Here is a 27,185-nt window from a genome sequence, read left to right as displayed (position 1 = left end):
CAAGTGGCCGTGTAAACAGCACAGAGCAAAAAACAGAGAAAATCCTGTACTAGAACATCAAGTGCACACTCCGTGTCCTCTGTTGGGTCAGAATGCCGGTGTCGGTGGCTTTGAAGCAGATTAGTCATATGTGTGCTGGTGTGTGAAAGAGGAAAGACATACACAGAGGGGTAGAGAGATAGATTGCAATGTGCTGGCTTAAATAGCCATTATCTGGGAGCAGGAGACCCCATGAGCAGGCCCCCAAGTTGGCTTGTGGCAAATGAGGAACAGAAAGATGATTCCTGACTGACAGGGACTGTCTGACGGGGCTGTGTTTCCCTCTCTTCATGCCCTGTGCTATTGTCTACTTCCTTCCCCGGCACCCTGAAGGACCTGAGGAAATGTTACCTGACGTGACAGTCTTTGCTGCAACACACCATGGAGTTCTGTGTGGATCAAAGCCTGAGGGGCTGCTGGCAGAATCCCCACCACTCAGCAGGGTCCTTGCAACTGTGGGCCAGGAAACTGCGGATGGGAGCTCCACTGATCTGTGCTCCCAGGGGCACTAGGAACACTGTGTGGGGAGGGATGGGGGGCGCAGGAGCAGGGCTGTAGGCTGTGAGGAGCAGTGTGTGCGGGGCCACCGCCTGAGAAGGTGCCACTACCCAGGCTCACATGTACCCTGCAGGCCTCCAGCCCCAGGTCAGTCTCCAGACGCAGCTGCCCTTGAGGGAGCACTAACTCTGATCACCCCAGACTGAAAGGGGATCCAGCATCTCCTTCTGCCCTGGCCCTCTTGTGGTCCCTCAGCCCTGGGGTGCAGCCTTCAGACGCCTTCATACACAGCACTGCCTTCGGATCTCTATAGAGAGTCAGTTGTGCCGCCATGTCCTGTGGCCTCCACACACATGAACACTGGACTCGCCTGATGGGAGGAAGGTTCTTTTCTCACCTGTCAAGTGGTTCTGAGGGGCCATGCACATGCATGTGTGTGCTAGGCATGCATATATGTGCTGTGCACACACGTGTATGCTGTGCACACACATGTGTAGTTGAGTGCAATAGACACACCTGTCTGTGTTGCTACGTGCACTTTGCACACAATGCACGTACGTTTCTATACATGTCCCATGCACACATGTGGACTGTGCATGTATTTGTGTGCTGTGCAAGAGCACAAGTATTTGCATTTGATGAGCATACACTTGTATGTGCTCACATTCAAGTGTGTATTTTCTTGCAGATTTGTGTGACTCTTTCTTGAATGTGTTTATGCTACCAGGTTACAATCACGATCATAATCATCCTGTTGTTCGTCGATTGCCTCAAGCAGGCACCAGTAACGTCTCCTTCCTCCTAGCCCTGAGATTTATAAAGTGCCACATTCAAGGCTCTTTCAGGGTTAGGAGAATGAGACCCATGTTTGTTACTGGTATTTGGCATATTGGGTACGCCACGGGGAGTTTGCCAGACTCTGCCGTGTGGGCAGGTTACATTTGGTAGCCTGCCAGATTGTCCAAAATACCAGGTAGCAAATGCAAAACACCCAAACACAGATTCTAAAATACTCTTTTTTATTTCTCTTTTTTGGTGTCTGGGCCATGCCCAGAAATACTCAGGAACTATTTCCACCTTGGTGCTCAGAGTTCTTTTTGAGTGGTACTCAAGGATGCTAACAGTGTCTGTGAGGAAACATAAAGCATTCCAGGCCTTTGAGCTATGTCCGCAGGCTGGCTTATAAAATATTATCAAAATACATTCTTCCAGTGACTCATGTCTCTTGGTTTCTCAATCTTGGCTCTACTGTGAGTAAAATCTCTAACCTCTGTCAAGTGAAAAATGTCAGAAGTGCAATTTTAATGATGAGCCAATTATTTTGTTGACACCAATCAATTGTTGACACCAATTTATGGGTATCAACATACACCTTAGAACAATGCTAAAAAACTTTAACTTTGCAAGGCCAGAACAAGACTGTCATAAACAGGAAGATGATATGTACCGGGTTGAACACCAATCCTGGATCAACTGAGGACTCGCATTGCAATCTCAGGTCTTGTATCTCCAACCCAAAGTCAAACTCAGCAAGGACAACTTGGGGCGGATGCGAGGGTGTGAGGACTTGTTATGAGTGAATACTTTAGACACCTACCTTCAGCTGGCTTGCCCACTAAGTTGCCCCCATGCGCTGAATACCAGGATAGGGACTCCTGGCTACACTTTCTCTTCAGCATGGGGCATGGTAAGTAGATGACAGTGCTCCTCTCCCTGCTGCCTGTCAGGCTGGAGACGAGAAGGCTGCCCGACTCCCCCGGGAGGTCCCCATAGTGAACTCCATTTCCTGTCTCCACTCCTGTAGAGTTCTAAAAGAGTGTACAAGAAAGAGGCTTTCCAGAGGGATAAATCATTCCAGATCATTCTAAGAGGTTCCCTCCTAACTCAGAACCAACAGAGCATACACAGTAGTAGTCTTTCAGCCAGAGTCTTCATCCCTCTGTCACTCTTTTTTATTTGGGTGTGTCACTGGCTGCCTATTTAAGCCTTAAAGCCCCTTCATCACTGGGAAAATCTTTTCCATGTCAAGCATCAGTCCTGTGGTTTGTGGTGAAATGTTCAGAAGCCCCTTTCTCTTCTTGCTTCCTGCTTTCCCCAAGGTGACGATGTTTCCAGGCCTGGCCTGGGTTTCAGGGTCCCAAGGCAGCCTAAGGCTGGAGAACTGCATGACAGGCAATGCTTTCTCCAGAGAAGCCAAGAAGGAACCTATGATTTTTGCTTTGGTTGCTCTTCTTGCTTCCTATAACTCTTCTGGGCACTTTTGCTCTATAGACGGTGTGTTCCAGGAGTTCTGATGTGTTCCAACACTTTGGAGAATAAGAGCCAGAGGAAAGTCTGTGCAAGGCAGGCTCTTCTGTTCATGTCCAAGGCATGGACAGAGAGTGATGGGGACTCACGAAATCCATGCACTGGAATACTGTCCTTGTTGGCTGGTGGCAGCCAAGGCAGGCGGGGGTGGGGGGTGAGTCTTAGTTGACCACATCGTAGTAGTAATTGCGCAGTCGCAGTTCCACTGCTACAAAACCAGGTCTGCTCTCTACACTGGGAAGGGAAGAGAAACATTATTGTTTGTCTACATGCTGGGATTCTGCTCCTAAGGACAAATGGTCGTTTCCCTGGAGATGTCCTTAAGAATTTGCAGCTCCTTGGCACTAAGTCAACCAGAAATCTGGACGAACTGGACACCAAACTACCCTATACCTCTAGAATCCCAGTCTATACTCCTTAAAACCCCCAATCAACTCTTATCTACTTGAATGAAGAAGTTTTGCACTAGAAGTTCAAGGTTTTCACCCTCTGATCACAGCAGTACCCCTGTGCTCCAGCAAAGCAGAATATGTCTGGAAATCCTCAAGGGTGAATACGCTATAAGCATATAATTATCACTTAACTCAATATCTCTCATTTATGAAAAAATATGGGCACTGCTTCATGTTTTGCTTCTCAGATTCCAATAAGATTGCCCAGTCTTATAAAACTGCTTTTAATACAAACCCCACACTTATTACTGAGGAAGCAAAGATCCAGGTATTGTCTATTGTTGATCTTCATCCTACTAGGCCATCACTGTTGGCAGGTGAGGTAAACATGTGTGAAAATGACAGTAAAAGGTGTTTTACCTGCCTCTGAACAAGACTTTACAGACGTCTTGGCTCCCTCTAACACAGCTGTCCTGAACGGACCAGCAGAAAGAAGCCTCTTAGAAAGCAAACACTCTCTCCTCCCCCAAAGTTATTTTCCTGGAGTTGCAATATTTGGGGCTCTATTATCAGTGTGGAAAGAATCCCAGTCTTGGAAACAGCTATGGAGGTACAATTGTGTATATGGTCCACATTAAGCCCTTTCTACCCATCACTCTGGCTTTGTATAGTTGTGCTTTGGTGTCCAGAAAACCAGGAAGCACATACACGGACCTGGTATCACTCACCATGAAAAGGGCAGGGCATTTTCTATTGTACAAAATCTGTAGCTAAATCAGTGCTTTCACTTACAGCTTTTTAAAGTCAGCAAAAATTCATTGTTAAACGGTTGACATTTAAATTAACATGCCGTGGCTAAGTTGGGGACACAGGTCTCCCCCTTAGCCTCACTATGGGGCCATAACTCTAAAGACCACATAGTATTCTAGAAGGGGAAGTGGTGAACATGCTGGGGACAGCATGTTCATGGGGCACTATGGAAATATGTGTCTATCTGGACAGACCATTCCCTCCTGCTCCTAAACTTGTAGAGCTAAAGAGAACAAAATCATGAGCATGACAGAATAGCATATCTGAGCCAGCCACTGGCCTACAGATGCACACAGAACACTCGAGAATCTTGCTGTAGAGTTTACATCCACTCTGCGGCCCAGCACCAACACACAAACATAGGGCAGCATGAACACAGACCCAGCCACACCTCCTGAGAACAAGGCTAGAACACAGTTGTTTCCCAGTGGTTTCTAGCTTGGCTGCCCCTTTCCTCTCCTACAGGGGCTGTAGTGGGCAGGGTCTTGGCCCTCTGAGGGATGCTGGCCACCCGTCCAGCAACATGGTGGGCCTGGGCAGTGAGCTTGGCTAAGTGATTGGCTGGGCTCTTCAAGTCCAGAGAGCACTCAGAGGGAGAGCATCTGACTCCGGGGCAAAGATGGGGACTGGGCAGCTTTAACACAAGTCCCTCTAGAGTCTGTCCAGGACATCCACAGGGCTACAGAAAACACCAAGATGGCTGGATCAGCTCCTGGTGGTTTAGAGTTCTCTTTTGCTTGCCATGCCTAAGAACATTTATCTTTTTTTTTTTTGAGGGGGGAAGCTCCCAAATGGTGCTCAGTGGGAGGCCACTCTTGATGATTCTTGATTCTTGGCTGGCTGAATATGCGGTTCAATGAAAAGACCGAAGGAGTCAGTGCTGCCCAGATCCATGGTGCCAGGGAACTAACAGGTCCTTCAGTGGTGCCCAGAGGTCATCAGAGACCACACAGGCAGTGCCTGGGGGCCTCCAGGGCCTGGGGGTGGGGCACATGGTACTAGGGATCAAACTGGCATTGCATGCATGCATCTTGACCACTGTATTTCTTTCCAGTCCCAGAATGTGTTGATTACTTTTGAAAACTCAACTACACTTCACATAGTCAGTGCTGGGTATCAGACTCAGGGCTTCACACATGGAAGACAAGTGCCCTACTACATCTAAATCCTCACTCAGCTTTTACAGTCCTTTGTGGATTTTTAAGGCACCACTGGAATAAAACCAGACCTGTAGAAAGATCTGCAGAGAACCAGACCTGGAAGAAAAATCGAAGTTTGCTAAGAGGAATTTTGAACCTTTGATGCTGTCTGTTATCACCGCTTCTACTCTGCAGAAACTTAATCCCCGTGGCTGACCTAGATATACAGAAGGAGCTCACTGGGCGAGTTCCTGAGGTTAGAAGCCATGAGGAGGCCAAAGCTGCTGATAAACTCCATTTATTTTCAGGGACTGGGACCTGAATCTGCAGGTGGGACAACACATTTGGGAAAAACGTTCTTTTAAGAAAATGGACACCAGCTTGCTCTTCAAGCCCGTGTTCTCCCTTGAAGATGTATCTCAGTTATTTGTTTCTGTTTCTTTACTTGCTTATGTTCACTCTGGAGAAGTTTCTGTTCTCTCTCGAACATGCACTTCTTCCTCTCTTGCCCCTCAGATCTTTCTAAATATGTTTGAATAAAAACATTCCTGCTTCAAAAAGAGAAAGAAAATGATCACCTGACTCGGCACTAAGTCCAGAGTCCCCAGAACCTTTGTTACTTCATGCTCTCACTACAGGACCATTCTCGGTGTTTTGTTCATTTTGCTTTGGGGCCACACTCAACACTGCACAGGGTTTATTGCAGAGTAATGCTCAGGGCTCATTCCTGGTGGGGTTGGGGAACTATGTTGGGGTGGTAGGGATTAAATCCTGATCCGTGGGGCTGGAGCAATAGCACAGCGGGTAGGGCGTTTGCCTTGCATGCGGCCGACCTGGGTTTGATTCCCAGCATCCCATATGGTCCCCTGAGCACTGCCAGGGGTGATTCCTGAGTGCAGAACCAGGAGTAACCCCTGTGTATCACCAGGTCTGACCGAAAAAGCAAAAAAAAAAGTCCTGATCCGCTTCCTGCCAGCACCTCACCTGCTGGACGGACTCTCTGGTCCCAGAGGATTGTTCTTTTTTTTCTTTTTTGCTTTTTGGGTCACACCTGGTGATACACAGGGGTTACTCCTGGCTTTGAACTCAGAAATTACTCCTGGCGGTGCTTGGGGGACCATATGCGATGCCGGGGATTGAACCCTGGTAGGCCGCGTGCAAGGCAAGCACCCTACCCACTGTGCTATTGCTCCAGCCCCCAGAGGACTGTTCTTTTTTTTTTTTTTTTTTAATTTTTTAGGACTGTTCTTGAAGTGAGAGCACAAAGCTCTTTCTGGTGAGGACAGAGGCAAGCATGAATCACTGTGGGTCCCAGATGCAGGGCAGCATTACCCCAACTGGTAGATCTCCTGGCACCCCGACCTCTGTGTATCCTCTTCCTCTGCTCACACTTCCACAATGAAAGAGGACAAGGAGCAGTCCACAAGATCATCATAGTGCACAAACACTCATCATAGTGACCTCCCTGAGCCCTCAGTTTCTCCTTTGTTTTAAAAAGATTTAGTTTGTTTTCCTTTCCTTGGGAGGCAAACATTTCTGAGGTTGCTGCTGGTACAAGTGAAGAACCTGTCTTGTTAGTGTTCCCTGACCTCAAACAGCCCTAGGTCATGCCGCTGCATGTCTGCCATGTTCATGGGAATACATAAGCCATGAAGGCAGCCTTGTTTGTTGGGGACACCTAAGTCAGAAGGCAGCCATGTTTGTAACCTGGCTTCTGGTCCAGGGAAAGTGACATTCGCTGGCAGTAGGGCAGAGTGTGAGAGCATGAAGGAAAGAGGGGAGCTCATCCCACCCGAGGATCTGTGCCCAGTCCTGTGGCTCTGCCCCTGTCTGGAAGCTACTGAGAGTAACTGTGGCTCTACCAAGAGCCAGGAGGAGTCTCGTTCTCTCAGCAGGCTCACAGCTGTGGGAACAGGGAGACCGATGCACACTGATGGGAAAATGCTGGCAGCATCCCTCTGCTGCTGCCGGGCCTCTGGAAAGTCTCTGGGTGTCTGGATACTCACTCATATGTCCAGCACAGGTTCATCAGATCATACATCTCCCTTGGACACCCGGCCGGGCAGCCCATTCTCTCTCCTTTCTCCAGCATGGCAGAAACTTCACTTCCTTTCATTCCCTAAAGGACACAAAATACACATGAGATGTGAAAACCTAGTGAGAGCTAAAACCAAGCCAAACAACAAATGAATAACCCCTGAAAGCAAAATGGCAAGAGTCTAATGTGGCTGCACCCATATTAAGTACAGGAACAAGAGCATCTAATCCAGGGTGCTTGGAGTGAGAACAGGATTCACCTTGCAAAGGAAAGATTTGGGGCATGTTCTGTTTTTTCACTATAGGTCTGGTTTCCAGGTACCATGCATCTGTGAAAATGCATCAAGGTATAGTCTAGGTCTGCTGCACTTTGAGGTTCATTACTTTAACTGGAAAAAAAAAATCTTTAAAAACATATATCAGTGATAAATCTGATCCCAGAATTGGCGGTTCTATTTCAATTATAATCAGTGCATCTGTATAGGTTTTAATGCATACTTATGTATATAAAACACAACAAATACAACATTATATTCTGTTAACATCAAATATTTGCTTTTCAGTTTGGGATGAACTGGAATTCTAGGAACTGCCCCTTGTCAGAAGATAGCCACAAGACTTGGCTAAGGTGTCTGACTTTTAAGTGTTCCATGGTTCTGGTACTTGTTTGTTCTGTTGGCTGCATGATTAGGAAGTCAAGCATCTCACCCGATATGGCTTCTGTCCATAGGAAAATGCTTCCCACATTAGCACCCCAAAGCTCCAGACGTCACTCTTGCTGGAGAACTTGTAGTAGTTGATACACTCTGGTGCATACCACTTCACTGGCCACTTGCCATGGGTCTGTGCCTGGGAGGAAAGCAGAAAGAAATGATAATGAACAATACAATTGTGGATAGCACAGTGGGTAGGGCATTTGCCTTGCATGCGGCTGACCTGGCTTACCCAGGTTCGATTCCTCCACTCCTCTCAGAGAGCCTGGCAAGCTACAGAAATTATCTTGCCTGCACGGCAAAGCCTGGCAAGCTACCCGTGACATATTCAGTATGCCAAACACAGTAACAAGTGTCACAATGGAGATGTTACTAGGCCCACTCGAGCAAATCGAACAACAGGAGGACAGTGACAGTGACAGTGACCCATATGCTCAGTTGCATCCTTACAATAGCACTAAGGTAGAACACCCCAGTGCCCAAGGATGAATAGGGCATTTCCACACAATAGAAGATGAATCTGTCTTATAAAGGAGAAGTATGACATGGGTCATAACATAATATAACCTTTCATGATGCTGAGTGAAATATGTGAGTTAAACCACTATGGACTAAATAGTACATGAGTTCATTCATTCATTCTGATAGGAACCATCCATCTGATAGGGACAGAAAGGCAGAGACTGAATGCAGTGTGTAGAAATCAGCTGTTCTGTGAGGATAGATTTTCAGTTGGAGAGAAGAGAATTTTGGAAATTTTTGTAAATATTGTGAATACATAGAACATTGTGGAAGTGAGTGATTAAGAATGTTTCAGAGGGTACTTTGATGGTACAATAATTGGAGCGATAGTACAGCGGGTAGGGCATTTGTCTTGCATGTAACAGACCCAGATGCAATACCCAGCCTCACACATGGTCCCTGAGTCATTCCAGGAGTGATCGCTGAGCACAGAGCCAGGAGTAAGCCCTGAGAATAGCCAAATGGGACCCCCAAAACAAAAACAAAGAAAGGTTAAGAGGGTTCACTGATGGTATGAGTATTTTACCACAATTAAGAAAGGATAAAATCATGATGCAAAAAAATAACCCATATAAGTGGTCAGAATCTTAAAAAATAGAATCAAATCTTAAAATCTTAAATGTTTGAGATTTATACACATATTCTTTATGGTTCAGGCTGAATTTATTGTATGTGTATATATATATTTTTTATCTCTTTCTCTTAGTCCCTTTCTGGCCCACTTACAGCTTTGAGGCTTGTCTAGTTGTCAGACCTGAACATTACTGCTTGGTCACACGCCAAGAAATGCTGGGCACATCATATAAGTGCATTGAATTATGAATGTGTATTGTCATATAATTTTAAATCAATGCTAATTTTTCTCATAGCCATAATATTTTTGTTTGTCTGTGGACCATAGCCAGCAGTGCTGAGGGCTTAACACTGGCTCTGCCCTTCAGTGACCACCTTGGCAGATCTTGGGGATCTGGTGCAGTGTCAGGGACCAGGCAAGGTCAGCTGCAGGCAAGGAAAAGTGCCTCACCCATTGGACTATTTCTCTAGCCCTAGTATTATTTCTTTGACATTTTATATTTGTACGTTAGTTTCTTTTATGTTTATTTATTTTGGTTTAGGGGCCACGCCTGGCAGTGATCAGGGCTTATGCCTGTGTGTGCTCAGAGATCACTCCTGGAGGGTTCTGTGGCCATATGGGATGCTGGAGATAGAATCTGAATCAGCCACATGCACAGCAAGCACCCTCCCTCCGTCACTCTAGTACCATCACTCCAGCCACCTCATTTTGCTTTCTTAAAGACATCCTCAGTGTGTCCATATTTTTAGTATTGCTCAGTCTATGCTGCTTCTAATATGACATTTATTTATTTATTTATTTTTGCTTTTTTGGTCACACCCAGTGATGCTCAGGGGTTATCCTTGACTCTGCACTCAGGAATTACTCCTGGCAGTGCTCGGGGGACAATATGGGATGCTGGGAACTGAACCCCGTGTGGATCGCATGCAAGGCAAACACCCTACCTGCTGTGCTATCGCTCCAGCTCCGACATATTTTTTTTCAATATGATGAATTGGTACAACTTTTTTCTTTTTTCTTTTGCAAAATATTTAGGAGAATAAACTTCATTGACACACACTTCTCCTGACATAACATTTCACTTTTGTTGCTACTGGTATAATGAGAGCATTTAATATCTACGCTCTTTGCAAATTCCAAGTCGCTAGTAAGTTTGTGATTTAAACCATGCTGACATGAGACATCCATTGCATTTTCACAAGTGGAAGTACACACCCTTTAACCCAAATCTCCTATTTCCCTTACGCCCCAGTCCCTGGATACCAAATCCTATTTTCTGTTTATGTGAGTTCTACTTTCTTAGATTGCACATATGAATGAGATCAAGCACATTCATTTTGCTTATTCCTCTGAGATCAATCCCCTAAAGGCTTCAATTATATTATACATAGGTTAATGCTATTTGGTAGGATTTATTTCCTTTTATAACTGAATTATGTTTGTATGTGTGAAAGAGAGAGAGTATGAGAGAGAGAGAGAGAGAGAGAGAGAGAGAGAGAGAGAGAGAGAGAGAGTATGTATATGTGCATCCCTAGCTGTCTCCAGATGTTTCAGTTTTCCTGGCCTCAGAGTGGGGTGAAAATGGAGTGGGTCCATCATGCAGTGCCATCAGTTCTCCCTCTCCCAGAGGTAGAAACACTTCTGAACTTAAGAGCATCCCTCTTGGTGCTTAGCAAAGGACAAAAGAAAGGTCGGGATGGTAGGCAGAAATGCAATTCTTCCTCAAGTTTTGTCTGTTCTTAGCTTTTGCTTAACTATGTTGAAGCTTCTAAGTGAACATGGTTGATCCTCTCATGGAGAGTATGCTGAACTTTGTCAGGAAACAGAACTAGGGGTGCTTGCTCCACCATCATGACCAGAATATTCTGGATTTTATTTCTACAGTATCTTTTTTCCTCTTCACTTGTTTTCAGAGATTCACTGGTTTACTTTTCATTGGTGCAATGTTCTAATATGCGTGGAAGGTTTACAAATTGACTCTCACATTTTCGACATTCCTCATTCAGAGAAGGCAGATTTCATCCATCTTTCACTCTTGGATCTGAGGTAGAACTGCGGAGCTATGACAGGTCTGACCAGGAGAAGGAAGGGGACGTGGTACCTCTCCTCCTCCTGCTTATGACATACTTATTCTCAGGGTCCATCTCCACTGTTGGAGAAAAGCCAGGAAACTGGAAAGGCCACAGGCAGGTGAGTTACTATTTAGTGGGAGCAGTCCAATGGGGCCCAGTCTACAGCCCCTTATCAGCTCAGACAGGGTGGAAGAAAATCTATCTGGGAAGGATGGTCCCTTGGGATTCGCCCTCCACCCCGTCCACTTCTACTCCCATCCCAGAGTACTTTGTGGCCAGAAATGACCACCATCATCAAGCACGTCACACTGCAGAACTGTGAAGAGATAAGAGCTTGGGGCTGTTTGAGAACATTACGATTTGTTGTCTAGCAAGAGATAATGGGAACAATCTCTCTGATTTGAACTTCTCCATCTCCTCACTGAGTTCCTTGTTTTAGGCCATCTGTATTTTCTTCTCTCTAATGATCAGGGTGGAAAGCATGCTGCCTAGTCTCTGGCTTTAAAATCTTCTTCTCATTCTGGAGTGTCCTTGTGGTTGTCATTCCAGCCCTTTGCTTTCTTTATTCTTTTTTATACAGTGCTCTCCTGCAGACAGTTCATCTCTGAAGGTGCTTTGCTCTGGGACAGATCTGCCATCCTTCCATCTACTGTACCTTCTGACTGCCTCTCGGGGAAAGGGTGAGAGTGTGGATGCGGTCCATGAGTGATCACTCCATGGTGTGAAATTCACGGTAATAGCATCACCCCTTACTTGCCCACCCTGCACTTCTCCAGTTTGATGCGGCTTCAGGAAGTGGCATGTGTTTCTGAGGAGCCCGGGCATTCCTGGAGACATGCAGTGGGAAGTGTCTCCTCTGAACTCTCTTCTGCTCACTGAGTTCAAGACATTGTCCCCTTTGCCACATGACTCTATGTACACACTGTGGCTCTGTGCTTATGGCAAGGGGCCTCTCTTACCTGTGCTCTTTTTATTCAACTGCTATTACTCCATTAGAGGGTTTAGAAAGGAGTTCTGCGAAATTACTCGAGTTATCACCCGAATTGCCTTACGTTTTCAAAGGCAATTTAATGAAGAAATTGCCTTCTAACTTTTAAAATATTTTTAAATGTGAGATTTTTATAATTGTATTTTTAATTCAAACTTCTAACTTTTAAAAATATACCATCAATTAGTACTTTGACTCCCTATTGCTCTAAGAAGCACAGATTTTTTGTGAGTAAATATGAAGGTGCAATATATTACAGCTGTTTCCATTTTTAACAGTAGGATCTGGCTTAATATGAGCATTTGTACAGAGTATTTTGTTATTTTAGAATTTGCGTGTATGTGTGTGTGAACCGGAGACTGCATCCAGGACACCTCACACATATGAGGCATGTGCCATACCACCAAGTCATATCCCTGGCTCCACAGTCACTCCTAAATGGGAAAATCATTTTTTTAAACCCAACGATAATAAAATGAACACACAATGACATCACATTTTAATGAAAATATCTGCTTCTTTGAATAATGGCTGTTATTCCTACCTTGTAGTAGTTCTCATCAGCACGGAGTGCTTTGGAGAGTCCAAAATCACTGATCTTGGCATAATGTTGAGTGACCAGCAGTACATTTCTTGCAGCCAAATCTCTGTGCACAAAGTTACACTCCTCCAAATACTTCATCCCCATAGCAACCTGATGAACCAGTTCTATGATGTTCTTATCCTTGACCTGCCTAAAAGTCCCAAATGCGTCATTAGGAGCCATGGACAGAGACCAATTTCTGAGCAATCAACTGTACTTCTCAAGCAGATAAAAGCTGAATTCTCTCATTTTCTACTCTTAAGCAAAAGTGGTGGCAAAATAACCCATAGCTTGTGAGCCTAGAACTGTTAAATAACAAAAATCGTTCTTTAGATGTTCAACTGGTATCATCTACAAGGCACAAGAATGGGAGGATCATACCTGGTTCTCCATGGGTTCAGTTCAAATACTTGTTTCATTATTAGTAGATAACAAAACCACCCCCAAGTCTCAGTTTCTTACCTGTGAAAAAGGAGGGTAATAACACCTTCCTTCTATGGAAACTGAAAAACCAAATCTAAGTGCAAATATAATGTAGCAAACTGCCTAGACTTAATATCCACTACTATTATGACAGAGTCCCATGAGTTCCTCAAATTCAGCATTAGCTGTGGATGAGCACACCATAATTGATCCATTAATGGTTGTAATCACTAAAAAGCAATGCATATTTTCAGCAATAATTACTCATATGAACAGAGTCAGGAGAATGTGTGAGACACTGCATAGTCAGTCAATGCTTATTATTATTATTTTTTTTGATAGAATGTGTTCTGCTTAGTGAAGGCAACTGCTTCCCAAGCTATTCTAATGATTCAGTGATTTCTATCATTGGGCCAAGGAGGATGAGGGGAAAAACACAAATTGTTATACAAGAACTTCTTTGGAATAATCAGAGGTAAAAGAGCAATTGCCATAGAGACTTTTGTCAAGGCCCCTAAGTGTGGATGACACCGGAAAGGTGGGGGAGGAGAGAAAGCTTCATGGAGAAATGGCGTTGACTTGGGGTACCCATTTCCCGAGATACCTGTTCTGCTGTAGGTACTTATTGAGTGGCCCCAGCTCCGCCATCTCCATCACCAGCATCCAGGACTCAGCCTCACAGATCCCGATCATGCGCACGATGTAAGGGTTGTCCAGTTGTTGCATGACATTGGCTTCTGCCAGCAGTTCATCCTTCAGAGCTGGGTCATTGGCCTCATTTTTCAGTATTTTCACAGCAACTGTTTTCACGACTCTGCGAAAGAAACCATCACACATGAGAAACCTTCCAAGCAGCTAATTTCAACGCAGTGATTTTTTATTTATATTTACTTATTTTGGTTCTTGGGGGGGCTGGAGCGATAGCACAGCGGGTAGGGCGTTCGCCTTACACGCGGCCAACATGGCCGACCCGAGTTCGATTCCTCCGCCCCTCTCGGAGAGCCCGGCAAGCTACCGAGAGTATTCGATATGCCAGACACAGTAACAACAAAGTCTCCAATGGAGACGTTACTGGGCCCGCTCGAGCAAATCGACGATCAACGGGAGGGCCTTTACTTACTTACTTACTTACTTACTTGGTTCTTGGACACCCCAGCCATGCTCAGGGCTTATTCCTATGCTCAGGGGTTACTCCTGTTGGGGCTGGGGAGACCATAAAAGGTGCTGGAGATGGAACCCGGATTGGCCGCATGAAAGGCAAGAGCCCTACCAACTGCGTTCTGTCTACCCAGCCCCCATGAAGCAGAATTTTAATGCAGAACCAGGGTTACTGAAATATTTGCCACAGCATGGAAACACATGGAATTCGATCACGGATGATTGAAAATCTGGGTGCTGTGAATAACTTTGTAAATTACAGTGCCTCAATAAAAAATTTTAAAAGGGGTCTCAATGAATATGTTTATCTATATTTTTAGCCCGTGAATCATATAATCAATTCATGGAAAAGCCACAAAAGTTCCTTAAATTTAAAATACATTAAACAGATAAGTGCAACATCAGTTTTGTCTGATTAACAATAGAATAGACGTAAGAATATGCAGAGAACGTGCTTATTTGAATTTCTGGCAGCACATAGACAATAGATAGTATAGTTCTGGGAGTTGGATAGGTTCGCCAGTTTGCTGGCTACCGAATTGGTGGTCTATGTGCAGAACTGGCAAGGGTATGAAAGGAAGAGCTTAGAAAGTGAAAAATAAAAATTCTGGGACAGGCTGATCATAGACTCTTTCTTATATATAAAAAACTGAAATGACAAATGGAACATTGAATTTATTGGTTTTAGCCCTGACTTATAGCAGAGCGGGTAGGGCATTTGCCTTGCATGTGACCAACCTGGGTTTGATTCCTCCATCCCTTTCAGAGAGCCCAGCAAGCTACCAAAAGTATCCTGCCCGCACGGCAGAGCCTGGCAAGCTCCCCATGGCGTATTCGATATGCCAAAAACAGTAACAACAAATCTCACAATTGAGACGTTGCTGGAGCCCGCTTGAGCAAATCGATGAACAACGGAAGGACAGTGCTACAGTGCTAATAAGATGGTTCAAACACACATATTCAAAGAAAGGATTTGGTTCGAAAGATTTTAGAAACCTGTATTTTTAACTAATAATCTATGTGAGGTGCTTTCTGAAGAGTGACTGAACTACAAATAAATTAGGATAATTTAACAATTCTAATTGGTGGGTAATTATTCGTTATTCATTATTACTTGAAACGATTTGAAGAAGAAAAGATCTAATTACACTGACATATTTGGAACTGGGTATTTTCAGGGTTAGATGAATGAGACACAGTTGAAAAGGAAGCCGGTGAAAACACTGGTGTTATCATTGAATTATTTAAACTGAATAAACAAGTAGATATATCTATTCATATAAAAGTAAGAAAAGTGCACTAAGGTTAGGTAACTGGTGGTGCTCTACGGGTATAAATACGCTTTTGTACAATGATTATGTTTATTCTCAAGCAGTTGACACTAGGATAGGATGTAATTATTAATTCTGATGACTTTTGTCTCACTCTTTTATTTTTCAAAAGTTCTAGGCACCATGATTTATAATACTGTCCTGCTTCCTTCTATTTTCTAATTGCTAGTAAGGCACAAATACTGACTGGAAGTAGATAATTATTACATACAGAATGAATGGACATAACAGATGCTGTCATGATAATGGCAGCATAAATTAAACACCAGGATGTCAAAAATAAAAAAAAAGATTTACCTGCTGGGCTCAGTTTTGTGGGGAACATGGACAGTAGACAGTGGGGGCCCTAACAGAAGTGTCGGGACAACAGAGAGGCACTTACTTCTTCATCTGGTAGTAGCCTTTTTTCACAGTCCCAAAGTTTCCTGAGCCCAGTTCTTTGTCCTCCAGGGTCAGCAGCTTCCTGTCCAGGTATACCTCCTTGGGGCGGATCTCCTCGGGATCCGCGTAGGGGCTTTCATATACTTCTGTGTCCATGGGCAAAGCTTCCCTCTGCACCTCTGCAAAGCAGTCAAGGAGAGCACAGCTGGGACCCAGGCTGGGACCCTGGGCAGTCCCATGGCTCGATCCCCTCACAAACACACCCCGGCCACCCCTCATCTCCCAGAGCAGGTCCCTGGGACAAGGATGGCTCATTACACACATGGCAAGGTCTTGCATAGCTCCTAACTGGGCAGAAGTATCTTAAGCTCTGTCTGAAAATTATCAGCCTTTCATTCCTGCAAGAGGTTGGGGAATGCCACTTCCCTTGGTGGCTTCTCTTACATGCTTAACTGACAGCAAGTGTCAGCTAGCATTCACGAGGCAGAAAAGGCTGAAAAAGTTCCACACATAAGCCAGGGCTCCAGCTGCCCAGATTCATCCTAGAAAGTGGGAACCTCGGCCTGTTCCACCCCAAACCACAATCCCACCCAGATGGCCCCCCGAGCCACAAGTGGCCTGAGATTGTCACTGCAAGGACACCTTTTTGCCTGCTCCATACTTGAGTGGAGGGAGTCAGAGCTTTAGCCGGTGTCACAGTGCCCACCCACTGGCCCAAAGAATGAGATATAAAGAATGAGAATTGGTAATTGGTTAATTACCAGTTCCCTCCATGCTTCTAGAAGGCAGCAACCTGGCCATTCACATACCCTCAGCCCCAGCTTCACCAGCCAGCCAGAACGGTGTCCTTTGCAGGGGCTCATGACCAGCTCTCAGAGGAGACCATCACCATGGAAGTACAAGCTTGAAGCAATACCAGGATCTGACTATCATATTTCTCAAGCTCATTATTTACCTGAGCTCACAGACCCTTGCATCTGAATCAAAACCTCTGTTCACAGATCTGTGACACAGCTCCTGCCACCAGACAGCGGGTGGCAGTGCTGACCATCCCCCTGTGCAAGTCCAAGGTCATCTCCAAGTAACCATGGGAGGCGCCTGTGCTCCAAGTACCCAGGGGCTAAACGCACGCATCTCACCTCGGTCTGTGGCCCAGGGCCCTCGGTCTGGCTCATAGGGGTTGAAGGTGCTTTCTGTCCGGTTCCCTTGGGAGGAGGAGGAGGAGGAGGAGGAGGGCGAGGAGGAGGGCTGAAGCAGACAAGGACAACAGGTCACGTTTCTTACTGACACATAGGTGAGGAGACGTGGCACAGTGATTTTTAGGTTCAGAGAGTCACACTGTAACTTACGTGGGGAAGACACAGGAAGACTTAGGGAAAGAGAAGAAAAATCACCCGGTGTATCTCATTCTTTGGGCCGGTGGGTGGGCACTGTGACGCCGGCTAAAGCTTAGGCTCCCTCCACTCAAGTAAGCCGGTTCCCCAGGGGCCTTGGGAGTGAATTGACTGACCTCTAGGTGGAGTTCTCTCCCTTCCGCTTTCCCAAAACCTTTCAGGTCCTGGCCACCTGATGCAGGGTGAAGGATGTTCAGCGCTTCCTTTCTCCCCACAGAGTCCTTTACCTCCATCAAGAATTTCTCTTCAAATGTGCAACATGGGAAAGTTATTTGAAAAGAAACTCAGATGTGCTGCTGCTGTTTCTACATCCATCTCAGCTCTAAGGCATCTGTGCAATTTCTCCCCCACTGAGTCTTTATCTTGGGTGGCCTCCAGGCAATACCTGGGGCGGATGGCCCCAGAAGAACAATGGCAGGGGAGCCAAAGGTCTCGGGCAGGAGGCAACTGATACAAAGCTGCCAGGCTGCTCTTGTGCTAAATCACCCTCACTCTCACCCTGACAGCAGTGAGGTGGAGAATCTCTATAGTCTGAAGGAGAGAGATTCTTCCTCACACAGAGGTCTGGAGTCTAAAGAACGGTGAGGTCAGATGCGGAGAAACTTTGGTTGGTAACAGTGACCTTCCCAATTATTTATTTGGTTAACAGTCATTTGTGTTATGGAATAGTGGGGTAAAAATCAACTCCATAGTTTCATAAACTTTCCTTTTTCTCTCTCAAATCTTCCTGGTTTAACTTATCTCCCTCCCACTGAAAAGATGCTGTTGCTGCCAATTTTAACTTATGGGGAACCTCCCCCCCACACACATAATCCAAATCATTTTCATTTGGGTGTGAGTTCAATAGAGATGCTCTATTTCCATTTAATTCTCAGTGCCCAAACACCCACCACAAAGAAATGAGATAACAGCAGATTTTAGAGAAACTGCAGGAAACAGAGACAATAAGCTTCCTAGTCCACAGTCACATAACCTCCAGCACACCCCTAGTTCTTGTCTGCCTCCCTGATACCCCGGCCCAGGAACCAGAGGGGTAATAGTGAAGTTGCAATGTGTCACTCAATCTTGGCTTCCCCTTCACACTCTCTCCAGAGTGCCACGGAGCTGTGGCTCACGGTCTTCTGAGAGAACTGAGGAACACACACTCACCAGACCCATTTCCTCAGAAACCACCTTGAAACTGTTGCTGAGCTGGCTGACAGCAGTAGCCATGGTATCAGGAATCAGAATGAAAGCTGATGTTCCAGGGAAGAGTGATTTATTCCCTCTTAAAGCTTAAACACATGAAAGGTTGGCCATGCCTCATGGTGCTAAGTGGGATGTGCCAACCAACACATGATGCATGTGTGAATAAGTGAATGAATGAGTGAAGGAGTGAGTGAATGAGTGAATGTGTGAATGAGTGAGTGAGGAAAAGAATAATTGAAGTACTGAGTGAATGTGTGAATGAATGAGTGAATGAAAGAACGCACAGAGGAGTGAAAGAATGAATGAGTGAATGAAGGACTGAAAGAAAGTGCAAATAAGGGACTGACTGAGGGAAAGAATGAGTGAGTAATAAGTGAGTGAGAAAATGAGTGAGTGAGTGAGTGAGTAAAAGTGAATGAATGAGTGAATGAGTGAGTGGGACATCTGCAAACAGAGCGATATGAAGGATAAATTAATGTGACTGAAGAATGAGTTCTCTCTCAAGTCTTTACCCCAAGGAGGAACTAGGTCTGGGCAATTCCACACGAGCAACACTCTCTTTGCAAGTTCCATGTGGGACCTCGGGACTGTCAGATATGCTGTGACTTCACTTCTCACTGTTCTGAGAGAACTTTCTGAGGAGAAATTAGGAAAACCTTCAACTTTCCAATAGGGCCTCTTTCTCGGTTCCCTGCTGGATCAAATTCTAGGACAGAGAGATGTCTGAAATGAAATTAAAAATTCTCCTTCAGGTGGGCACATTATGAAAATTTCAACTTTTCTTATTTTCTGTGAGGCAGTAAAGTTTGGTCCTGAGGACCAAAGACAAAACCTCTGGGCCCCAGGCCAAGCTATGAGAGACAAAGAGAGGGCCTGGGGCTTTCTCCTGATCTTCAGATCTCCAGCCCCTTGGCTGCTGGGCTGTCACCTCACCCCCTGATAGAATGTTCTCTAGCACAGATCTTATTCAAGGGCTTTGATAACTAATTATGGAAATAGAGAACACATGAGCCTCATGGGAATGAATACTAAAATCAAGGTAGAGGTGCAGGAAAGATGCTATCAAGGGTACCAGGACCCTCGTAGTGATGAACACAAAACCAAATATCTGGGCAGAAAAATGTCTGTCCTGAGGAGTGAGAATGGGGAGGGGTGTTTTTCTGACCGTGTTAACCACGGATAAGGACGTGGATAGGGACTCCCTTGGAATCCGGGGTCCTTACTGACTCACTGCTTCACTTCCATGCTGCCCACTTAGACCACACATTGTCAGAGGCTGTCACTGTCCTCCAACAGTCCCAGTGACACTTCTGTCCTGAGACCTCGAGTGTCTCCAAGTGCTCAGGACAATGGTGGACATGGCACTCAGGAGAGTGCCTTTTGGGGGATGCGGAGTGGAAGTTTTCCATTATGCTGGTTGAAAAGCAATGGTTACCTTATGATGAAGGCACAACCCCCCAAATTTCATTGCTACCAAAGTACCTGAGGAAAATACCGTTGAGTAGAGCAACAACAAAATTCCTCCCTCTGTGAAATTTAGTTGAAAGTAATTTGTGGACTTTGGAAAGAATGAGCTCAAAGACAATACTAATAAATGAGAGAGCTGTTGATTATTATTTACATTTTTAATAAAAACATAGTATTCATCCACATTATTCTTTGAAACCCTTCTGCTGTGTATTTGTGGTTCATTCTGCCAGAAACAATAGTCTCAAATTTTATGTCCACAGAGCAGGTGTAAAATGAAAAGTTATGAACTCATTCCCACTCATTTGGGGCTCATAATCAAAACAGAGGGTAAGACTGCATAGTTACCACTAGGTGGCACCATCTACCTTAGCGTCATCAACTTTCTGTTTCCGATAGGGCTCTTTCCAAGTCTGTTTTAAGACCAGATCGTCTTGCAATAATGCAAAGAAAATTATGTTAAGTTATAAAGTGTTTTCCCTAAGGCACAGTCTCCTATTGTCCAGGGTTAACTTTAAGACAAAAATGTGCTTGATAACTCTTCTTGGGTTGCCTTTAAGAACAAGAGGACAGTGACTCGTGGGCTAAGCTAGAGTTTCCTTCTGTGAGAGAAAAGCGTGGGCCAGAAAAATAGTACAGTGGGTAATGCACTTGCCTCGCATTCCCCGCCCCTGGTTCAATCCCAGGTACCACACATGGTCCCGAGCTCTGCCAGGAGTGACCCCAGAGCACAGAGCTGGGAGTAAATCCTGAGAATCTCCAGGTGTGGACCATAAAACAAAAAGAAAAGGTAAAAGGTAAAGGTAAAGGCCCTCCCGTTGATCGTCGATTTGCTCGAGCGGGCCCAGTAACGTCTCCATTGGAGACTTTGTTGTTACTGTGTCTGGCATATTGAATACTCTCGGTAGTTTGCCTGCCGGGCTCTCCGAGAGGGGCGGAGGAATCGAACTCGGGTCGGCCATGTTGGCTGCGTGCAAGGTAAACGCCCTACCGCTGTGCTACTGCTCCAGCCCAAAAACAAAAAGAAAAAGTATATAAAACTCAGGCAATACCATATTGATCAAAGTGGCAGTGACAGAGAGCCACCAGCCTAGAAGTTCTGGAAGTCACTGAGCAGACGAGAGTTCTCATCATAAGTGGTGATTGTGGTCCTGGAGAACAGGACAGAGCCAGGGCAGACCCTATTGATTGAGCGTGGGGTCCATGAAATCTGCATTTGACCTTCACAATGGACCTTCTCTTGCCTCAGAAGGAAAGATCTAAATGCTGGCTCTTTATTGGGATGTGAAAACCCATTTTTGCACCTGATTTGACCTGAGATCAGCATTGCCAGGGAAACAGCCTCAACCTGTGAGTTTCTTTCCCTACCTCTCTCTCTAGAGAGAACTCTGGTGAATTATGGATTTCAACAGGTCTTCAAGCACTCCCATCCTCAATATACTCAATTAGGATTCTGTAACATGGTTCCCTATCTAAGAGAAAAGCGAAGGCTCTGTCTTCAAGAATGCATGTGGGACATTTGAAACACAAGTGTGTCTTTTAGCTGTCAAGGTTGCTCTTGTTTAACTCTGCCCATTTTTATTATTAGAATGATGGGTTTAAGAGAACAAAGATTAATATTCTTCTATTAATAGGTGTGGCTCAAATGAAAAAAAAAACAAAAAAATGAACTTTGGGCAGAACAGATATTATAGTTGGCAGGGTACTTGTCGTGCATGAGGCTGACCCTGGTTTGATCCATGGCACCTCATATTGGTCCCCTCAGCCTGGTCAAGAAGTGACCCCTGAGCACTGAGCTAGAAGAAAGTCCTGAGCACTGCTGGTTATGGCTCAAGAAACAAAAAAGAAAGTAAGTTTGCTTTAGGGATGCATCATTACTAGTACTTATACCAATACTTTCTTGTAAAAAAAAAGAAAGAGGTGCTCTGAGTCATAACATTCCCAACATCAGCAGCCAATGAGGACAAAGGATGGTCTGTCCTTCTCCCCACTGGACTATCAGCTGGTTTGTGCCATCCTGTAAGCGGACCATGGCCTTCTTCACTGACCCAGGCCAGAAGAGACAGAGGTGGCAACTTTGGGTTCACCCCAGACTTTCTGGACATGTTGATCTCTTCAAAATCAAAACTCAATAACCTGCTGGTCCAGGTGGCTGAAGACAGACTCCAACTCAAGGGTGTAAGTAATACTAGCAAAGAGAGAATATCACCCTGAAAAATGGTTATCCAACTTTTAATACATTTGTCTGTAGCATATGCAAGTCCTCGATGCTACCCTCAAATTGCATTGTCTCGTGTGGCTAACATTTCCTCCAAGCCAATCAGTGCTGACCATGACATGGAAACAGAGAGCATTATTCCACTTAGGCTCATGCCACGATTCTCACCTTCAATCGCCACATTAAACTCAATTCTCTGTTCTTGTTCAACAAGAACAGAAGCTGAGGCATTTGTAGTGTAAATGTCCACCCGGAGAGTGGCTGCTAAGTAAATCTTGGCACTCTCCAGATTTTAACCATGGATCCCAAATCACTTATTTCTAATTACCAATTGAAACCGAGCCATATGCTGAAATGTCCTTAAAAATACCAACTGAAATTACCCTATGAATTATTACTATAAGAGAATCAATTTTATACCACCAGTGAGAAAAGTAGGAAAGAAAACAGGTACTTGTCACATATGTGTGTATGTATTTGAGAGACAAGTGATTCTTTAGAAATCTGTCATTTAAAAGAATTTTCTTATTTCCCTAAACTTTTAATCTTAACATAAGATATTAAAATGAATAACATGACAAAACTTAATGCCTGAACGAAATGGCATTCCTAATCCTCAAATTCCTTGCTATTTTTATACAAGCACTAGAGTATGTATGGGAAATCTACTTCTGTGATGAACTACTGTGGTACTCAGCACCTAAAACACAGATTCCAGCCCTCACTGGGAAGTTTCCATAAAATCTTGGATTTCTGGCATAGAATTCCTATGGTCAATGACTGTAACACTGCCACAGGCGATTCTCATGTTTCAGTAGTGATCTGTGTGTCATGGTCAAGACTCATCTGTGAGCAGAACTCCCTGTGAACAGACTGCAGTGACTTTCACGGCACACATGAGCAGCGAGCAGACTCATGGGTATGGACGTGGCGGCAGCATGACTGGGAGCCACATGGCAAGCACAGTGAGCGCCAACATGTTACAGAGCCAAGCAGAGAGGGTGGCGGGCAGTGTGCACCAGGCTGAATGGGGCTGAGTGCAGGTCGGTCCTACCACTCCAGCAAGAAGGGAACACATTAGCACCTTTCTCTGGCCCGGCTTGGGGAAGGAGTATGATCTGATTCTTGAGATTATTCCACCTGCTGACCAACTCTAGAAACCACGATGGCAAAGAGGAAGAATCAGTATTTCAGCATACAAACACAGGTACCTTACACCACGTGCTCTCTTTCTCTGTGTCTAGCTGCACACTGGCCTCCTCCAGATCCCGCTGAAGAGATTAACTATAGGCAGCCTTTAGTCATTGATAACAAATACTTCAAGACAAAGCTTCTGCATGAGCAGAAGGATGTAGAAAAACATTTGAGCAGTATTTCCCATAGAAGTCTATGAAACTGAAGTTGTTACATTAATAAGCCCATACTTATTATAGAATGATTAAGTCACAAATCATGCTAACAAAATAAACTAAAAGTTCATCTGATTGTCTAATTTTATTTCTTTTGGGGGGCTGCTGCTTATTTGGGGGAAGGGGCACACCTAACAATACTCAGCTTTTCTCCTGGCTCTGCTCTCAGGGATCACTCCTGCACTCCTACTGGTATTCAGGGAACAGTGTGGATCAGGGTTCAAATCTAGGTCGGTCACGTACAATGTAAGCACCTTACCCAATGAATTATCTCCCTGGTCCCTGGCTCCTGGTTCTGTGGAACACATGAGATTCGCTGAGAAGCATTCATAGGGCAGGAATATTTTTCCCTGTCTGAATTTTACCAGTCACTAAAATGTGTCCCGTAATTGTTGAACTTTCTGATGTCTCTGTGTGGCTAAATCTAGGGTTGAAATTCATCTGGGAGTTCTTTGTCCCAAATTATCATCCATCTATAAGAAAATAAACACTCTGAAGCATAAGTGTGCATTTAGAGTCACCGGACCCAGGAACTATCTAAGGAGAAAATGAGAGGGTACCTGTGGATTTGGGGTCTGCTTTGCCTTTTACGTACAGACCCCACATTCAGTGATATTTTAGCAAATGTCTGTGCCTCCAATCTGATGACCAATGTGGTGTCTGGACAGCTACTGGGACCCAGAGGCAGAAAGTATATTTCTCTGTGGGTCATACTCTTTAAAGATTAAGCATGGGGGTGCAACAAGCACAGCCCAAGATAGGAGCAGGGATCACTTCCCAAGGGAAGTAAAGGACACCAACAATCTACAATTAAGTACCCCTACTCTTGTCCCACAGCAACAGGAAGTCTATCTTTGCTTTGAAAATTTGCAACAGCTTATAATAGTGCCCCCCCACCCCCAGCCTCAGGCAAACTCACATGGATAAAGGTTGTCAAGTGAGACTCTTATGCCCTACTGCCATGAAGGTCTAAGGGGGCCCTGACCAAGTCCCCTTCTCAATCCTTCTCTGGGGGCCCCCTCAGTTTGACACAACCAAGTTCCTCATCCTAAGCCTCCCTCCATTTAGATTTCATAAACCCAGCTCACAGAAAGGCCAGGTAATCTCACAGCAGTGCCCGAGATGACATGGAAAGAAAAGTGGGTCTGACAAACTCAGAGAGACATCTATTATATCAGACATGTGGCACTCATCAAACATGTGGCCATGTGGATCATCATGTGGGTCCAAATAGGAGAATCAAGTTGGAATGTGAACAATAGTTGCGGCCACCTCTCAAATCAGCCTGAAGGCGTCTACTTAATTGTACACTGAGTTCCATAGTCATTTGGTATCCTACTCAGAAAATGGGGGAGAATCAACCTAGCCAGAAATTAGAAAAGCTTGGCTGGCTTGAAAGCAGGCAGATTCTAGCTGACACCCACCACAATCCCTGTTTATCAAGTGAATAAGTAACAATTCACTGTATCAGCAGCAATGACCATGGTACCTGTTGGATACAAGATACTCTTCACTGTGCTTCACCATCAGGAATCTGTTAACACTTACCGCGGGATGCAAACTTGGGAGTTGGGGACGAGTTCCAAAATTAACATTCCCTGTTTAAAAAAAGCAGAAACAATTACTCCTATGTCCCTGAAGTCCCTGTTTAACTCTCACACACAACAGGTCAATTCCTGTGAGTGAAATATTTCTGTTCCCTAACTAGATGCATTCTCAGTGTACACTTCTTTCTATTATGTTTTGTTGAACTTTCTCATGTACTCAATGAAAACATGACAGTTTTTTGAAAGGTAACGTAACGGTCATTTTTTTGATAAATGGTCTAAGTATCACAAATGTGAGAGTAAAATATTGCTGCCCCATAAACTAGATACATTCTCTTTCTGCACTTTTTTCTCTGTTTTCACTGAAGCCTCTCATATATGCAATGGAAACATTAGTCTTTTTATAAATAATTTATGCTTTTTTAAATAAATCATCCACTTATAAATGGATCATTGTGACATCACTTTTCATCAGTCAATAAACACAAGGTCTCATCTCACCTGAATTTATAAGAAACCATGTCCAAAACGAGGCTGATGATCATCAGGAGCTGAAAGATTAAACCCTGATGACTTAGTGACTTACCTGTTTGCCCGCCAATCTTTTGACATGGAACTGTAAGAACTCTCAACAAACCATCTGCTTTATAAGAATAATGCTCCACTAGCTGAAAGAGAAAGTAAGAAGGTAGGATAAATAATGGAGGTAGAAAATAGAGAAATTCCAATCTGGGTAGCTGACTCCTCTTTCAGACTTTAAAAGTGATTCAAGGACAAACCAAACAACATAATCTGTTTCTTTGCTGGGGGGGGGTTTGGAGAGGGGGAAGTGGATGGTACCTGTTGGATACAAGATACTTTTCACTGTGCTTCACCATCAGGATTCTGTTAACACTTACTGCGGGATGCAAACTTGGGAGTTGGGGACGAGTTATCATTTAACTTATCTTAGACCCTTTATCATTTATCTTGGATCCTCCTACCCTGACACTTTGGGAAAAAGATTTACACACACCACTTTCCCTTCTGGATCTTATTTCACTCTTTCATACTCCTTTTTGTTTCTTTCCTTTGTGTGTGTGGGGGGGGCGGAGAGATTGCAGTTTGCATTTAATTGTAAGTGTTCTTGTACCTCCATGTAATATTACATAAATAAATTAATCATGCTAACATTCATTCAATAAATATTCTTCTAATGCCAGGCTTGGAGAAGGGGCATAAAGTAGGCAAACAAGACACATTCTGATCCTAGGGAGGAGTAATATGTGAGACAAGTGTAGACCGAACAGAGTTAAAATAGCACTGGGGGCCAAGAATATGGAGGAGTTAAACAAACCCGGGGAGAAGAAACTATAGCACACTGGGCTATAAATGGGAAATAGAAAAGCTGGCCTTATGGACAATGGTTTGTGTGAGGAGAACATGGGTAACCTTGCCAAGTGGTTCCCAAGAAAATAATGAAACTAGGAATAATTTTTAATTAAAAGTAAGTCGGTGGCAGGGAACTTTACTTATATCCAATTACAATTGCACAATAAGAAAATTGCCTTGGAATTTAATATTGCTTTTCTTATATAGCCATCTCTTTTGACAAACTGAAAGCTGTGACCCCTGAGGAGAGAGAGATAAGTAAGTCACTCTCCTACTTCTCCCTTCCATGTTTATTGGTAGCTCCCTTTCCAGTTGAGAACTCTTTGCTCCTAATTCTCTTCTCTCAAAACTGCTTTACTTGGTGCATATTTATTTGATGAATATAGTTTATTTGATGAATATAGTTTACCCTCCCTGACAACATTCTAATTTTGAATAATTTAATCTAATTGCAGTAAGAACAGTGAACACGAGATCTATGCTCTTACCATATTTCAATCTGACTAGCCCTAACACTTCACTGACACTCTCCCTGTTCTGTTTGGTGTGATGCTTTGCTCTCAGACTGACACCAAGTTCTGAGATGCCTGGAAGAGCAGAGACAGGGCTGGACAGAGAGTACAG

The 27,185-nt window shown here is 44.4% G+C and overlaps 1 protein-coding gene across 1 annotated transcript in view; it reads right to left on the bottom strand.

The window, feature by feature from the left end:
• Positions 1–1,609: 1,609 nt before the first annotated feature.
• The window catches only part of SYK (spleen associated tyrosine kinase), an 85,229-nt gene continuing 59,653 nt past the window's right edge, over positions 1,610–27,185 (bottom strand). The window contains exons 5-14 of the mRNA XM_056127497.1: positions 25,777–25,858; positions 25,192–25,241; positions 23,319–23,387; positions 17,107–17,215; positions 15,969–16,146; positions 13,702–13,911; positions 12,636–12,825; positions 7,931–8,071; positions 7,192–7,304; positions 1,610–3,078 (exon numbers count right to left, since the gene is read on the bottom strand). Coding sequence (XP_055983472.1) covers positions 3,006–3,078; positions 7,192–7,304; positions 7,931–8,071; positions 12,636–12,825; positions 13,702–13,911; positions 15,969–16,146; positions 17,107–17,215; positions 23,319–23,387; positions 25,192–25,241; positions 25,777–25,858 — 1,215 coding nt within the window. The 3' untranslated portion in view covers positions 1,610–3,005. The remainder of the gene's footprint in view (positions 3,079–7,191; positions 7,305–7,930; positions 8,072–12,635; positions 12,826–13,701; positions 13,912–15,968; positions 16,147–17,106; positions 17,216–23,318; positions 23,388–25,191; positions 25,242–25,776; positions 25,859–27,185) is intronic.

Source organism: Sorex fumeus, unplaced genomic scaffold, assembly GCF_029834395.1.
Source record: "Sorex fumeus unplaced genomic scaffold, SorFum_2.1 ptg000063l, whole genome shotgun sequence".
Lineage (NCBI taxonomy): Eukaryota > Metazoa > Chordata > Mammalia > Eulipotyphla > Soricidae > Sorex > Sorex fumeus.
This window is presented reverse-complemented; position numbering and strand designations above follow the sequence as displayed.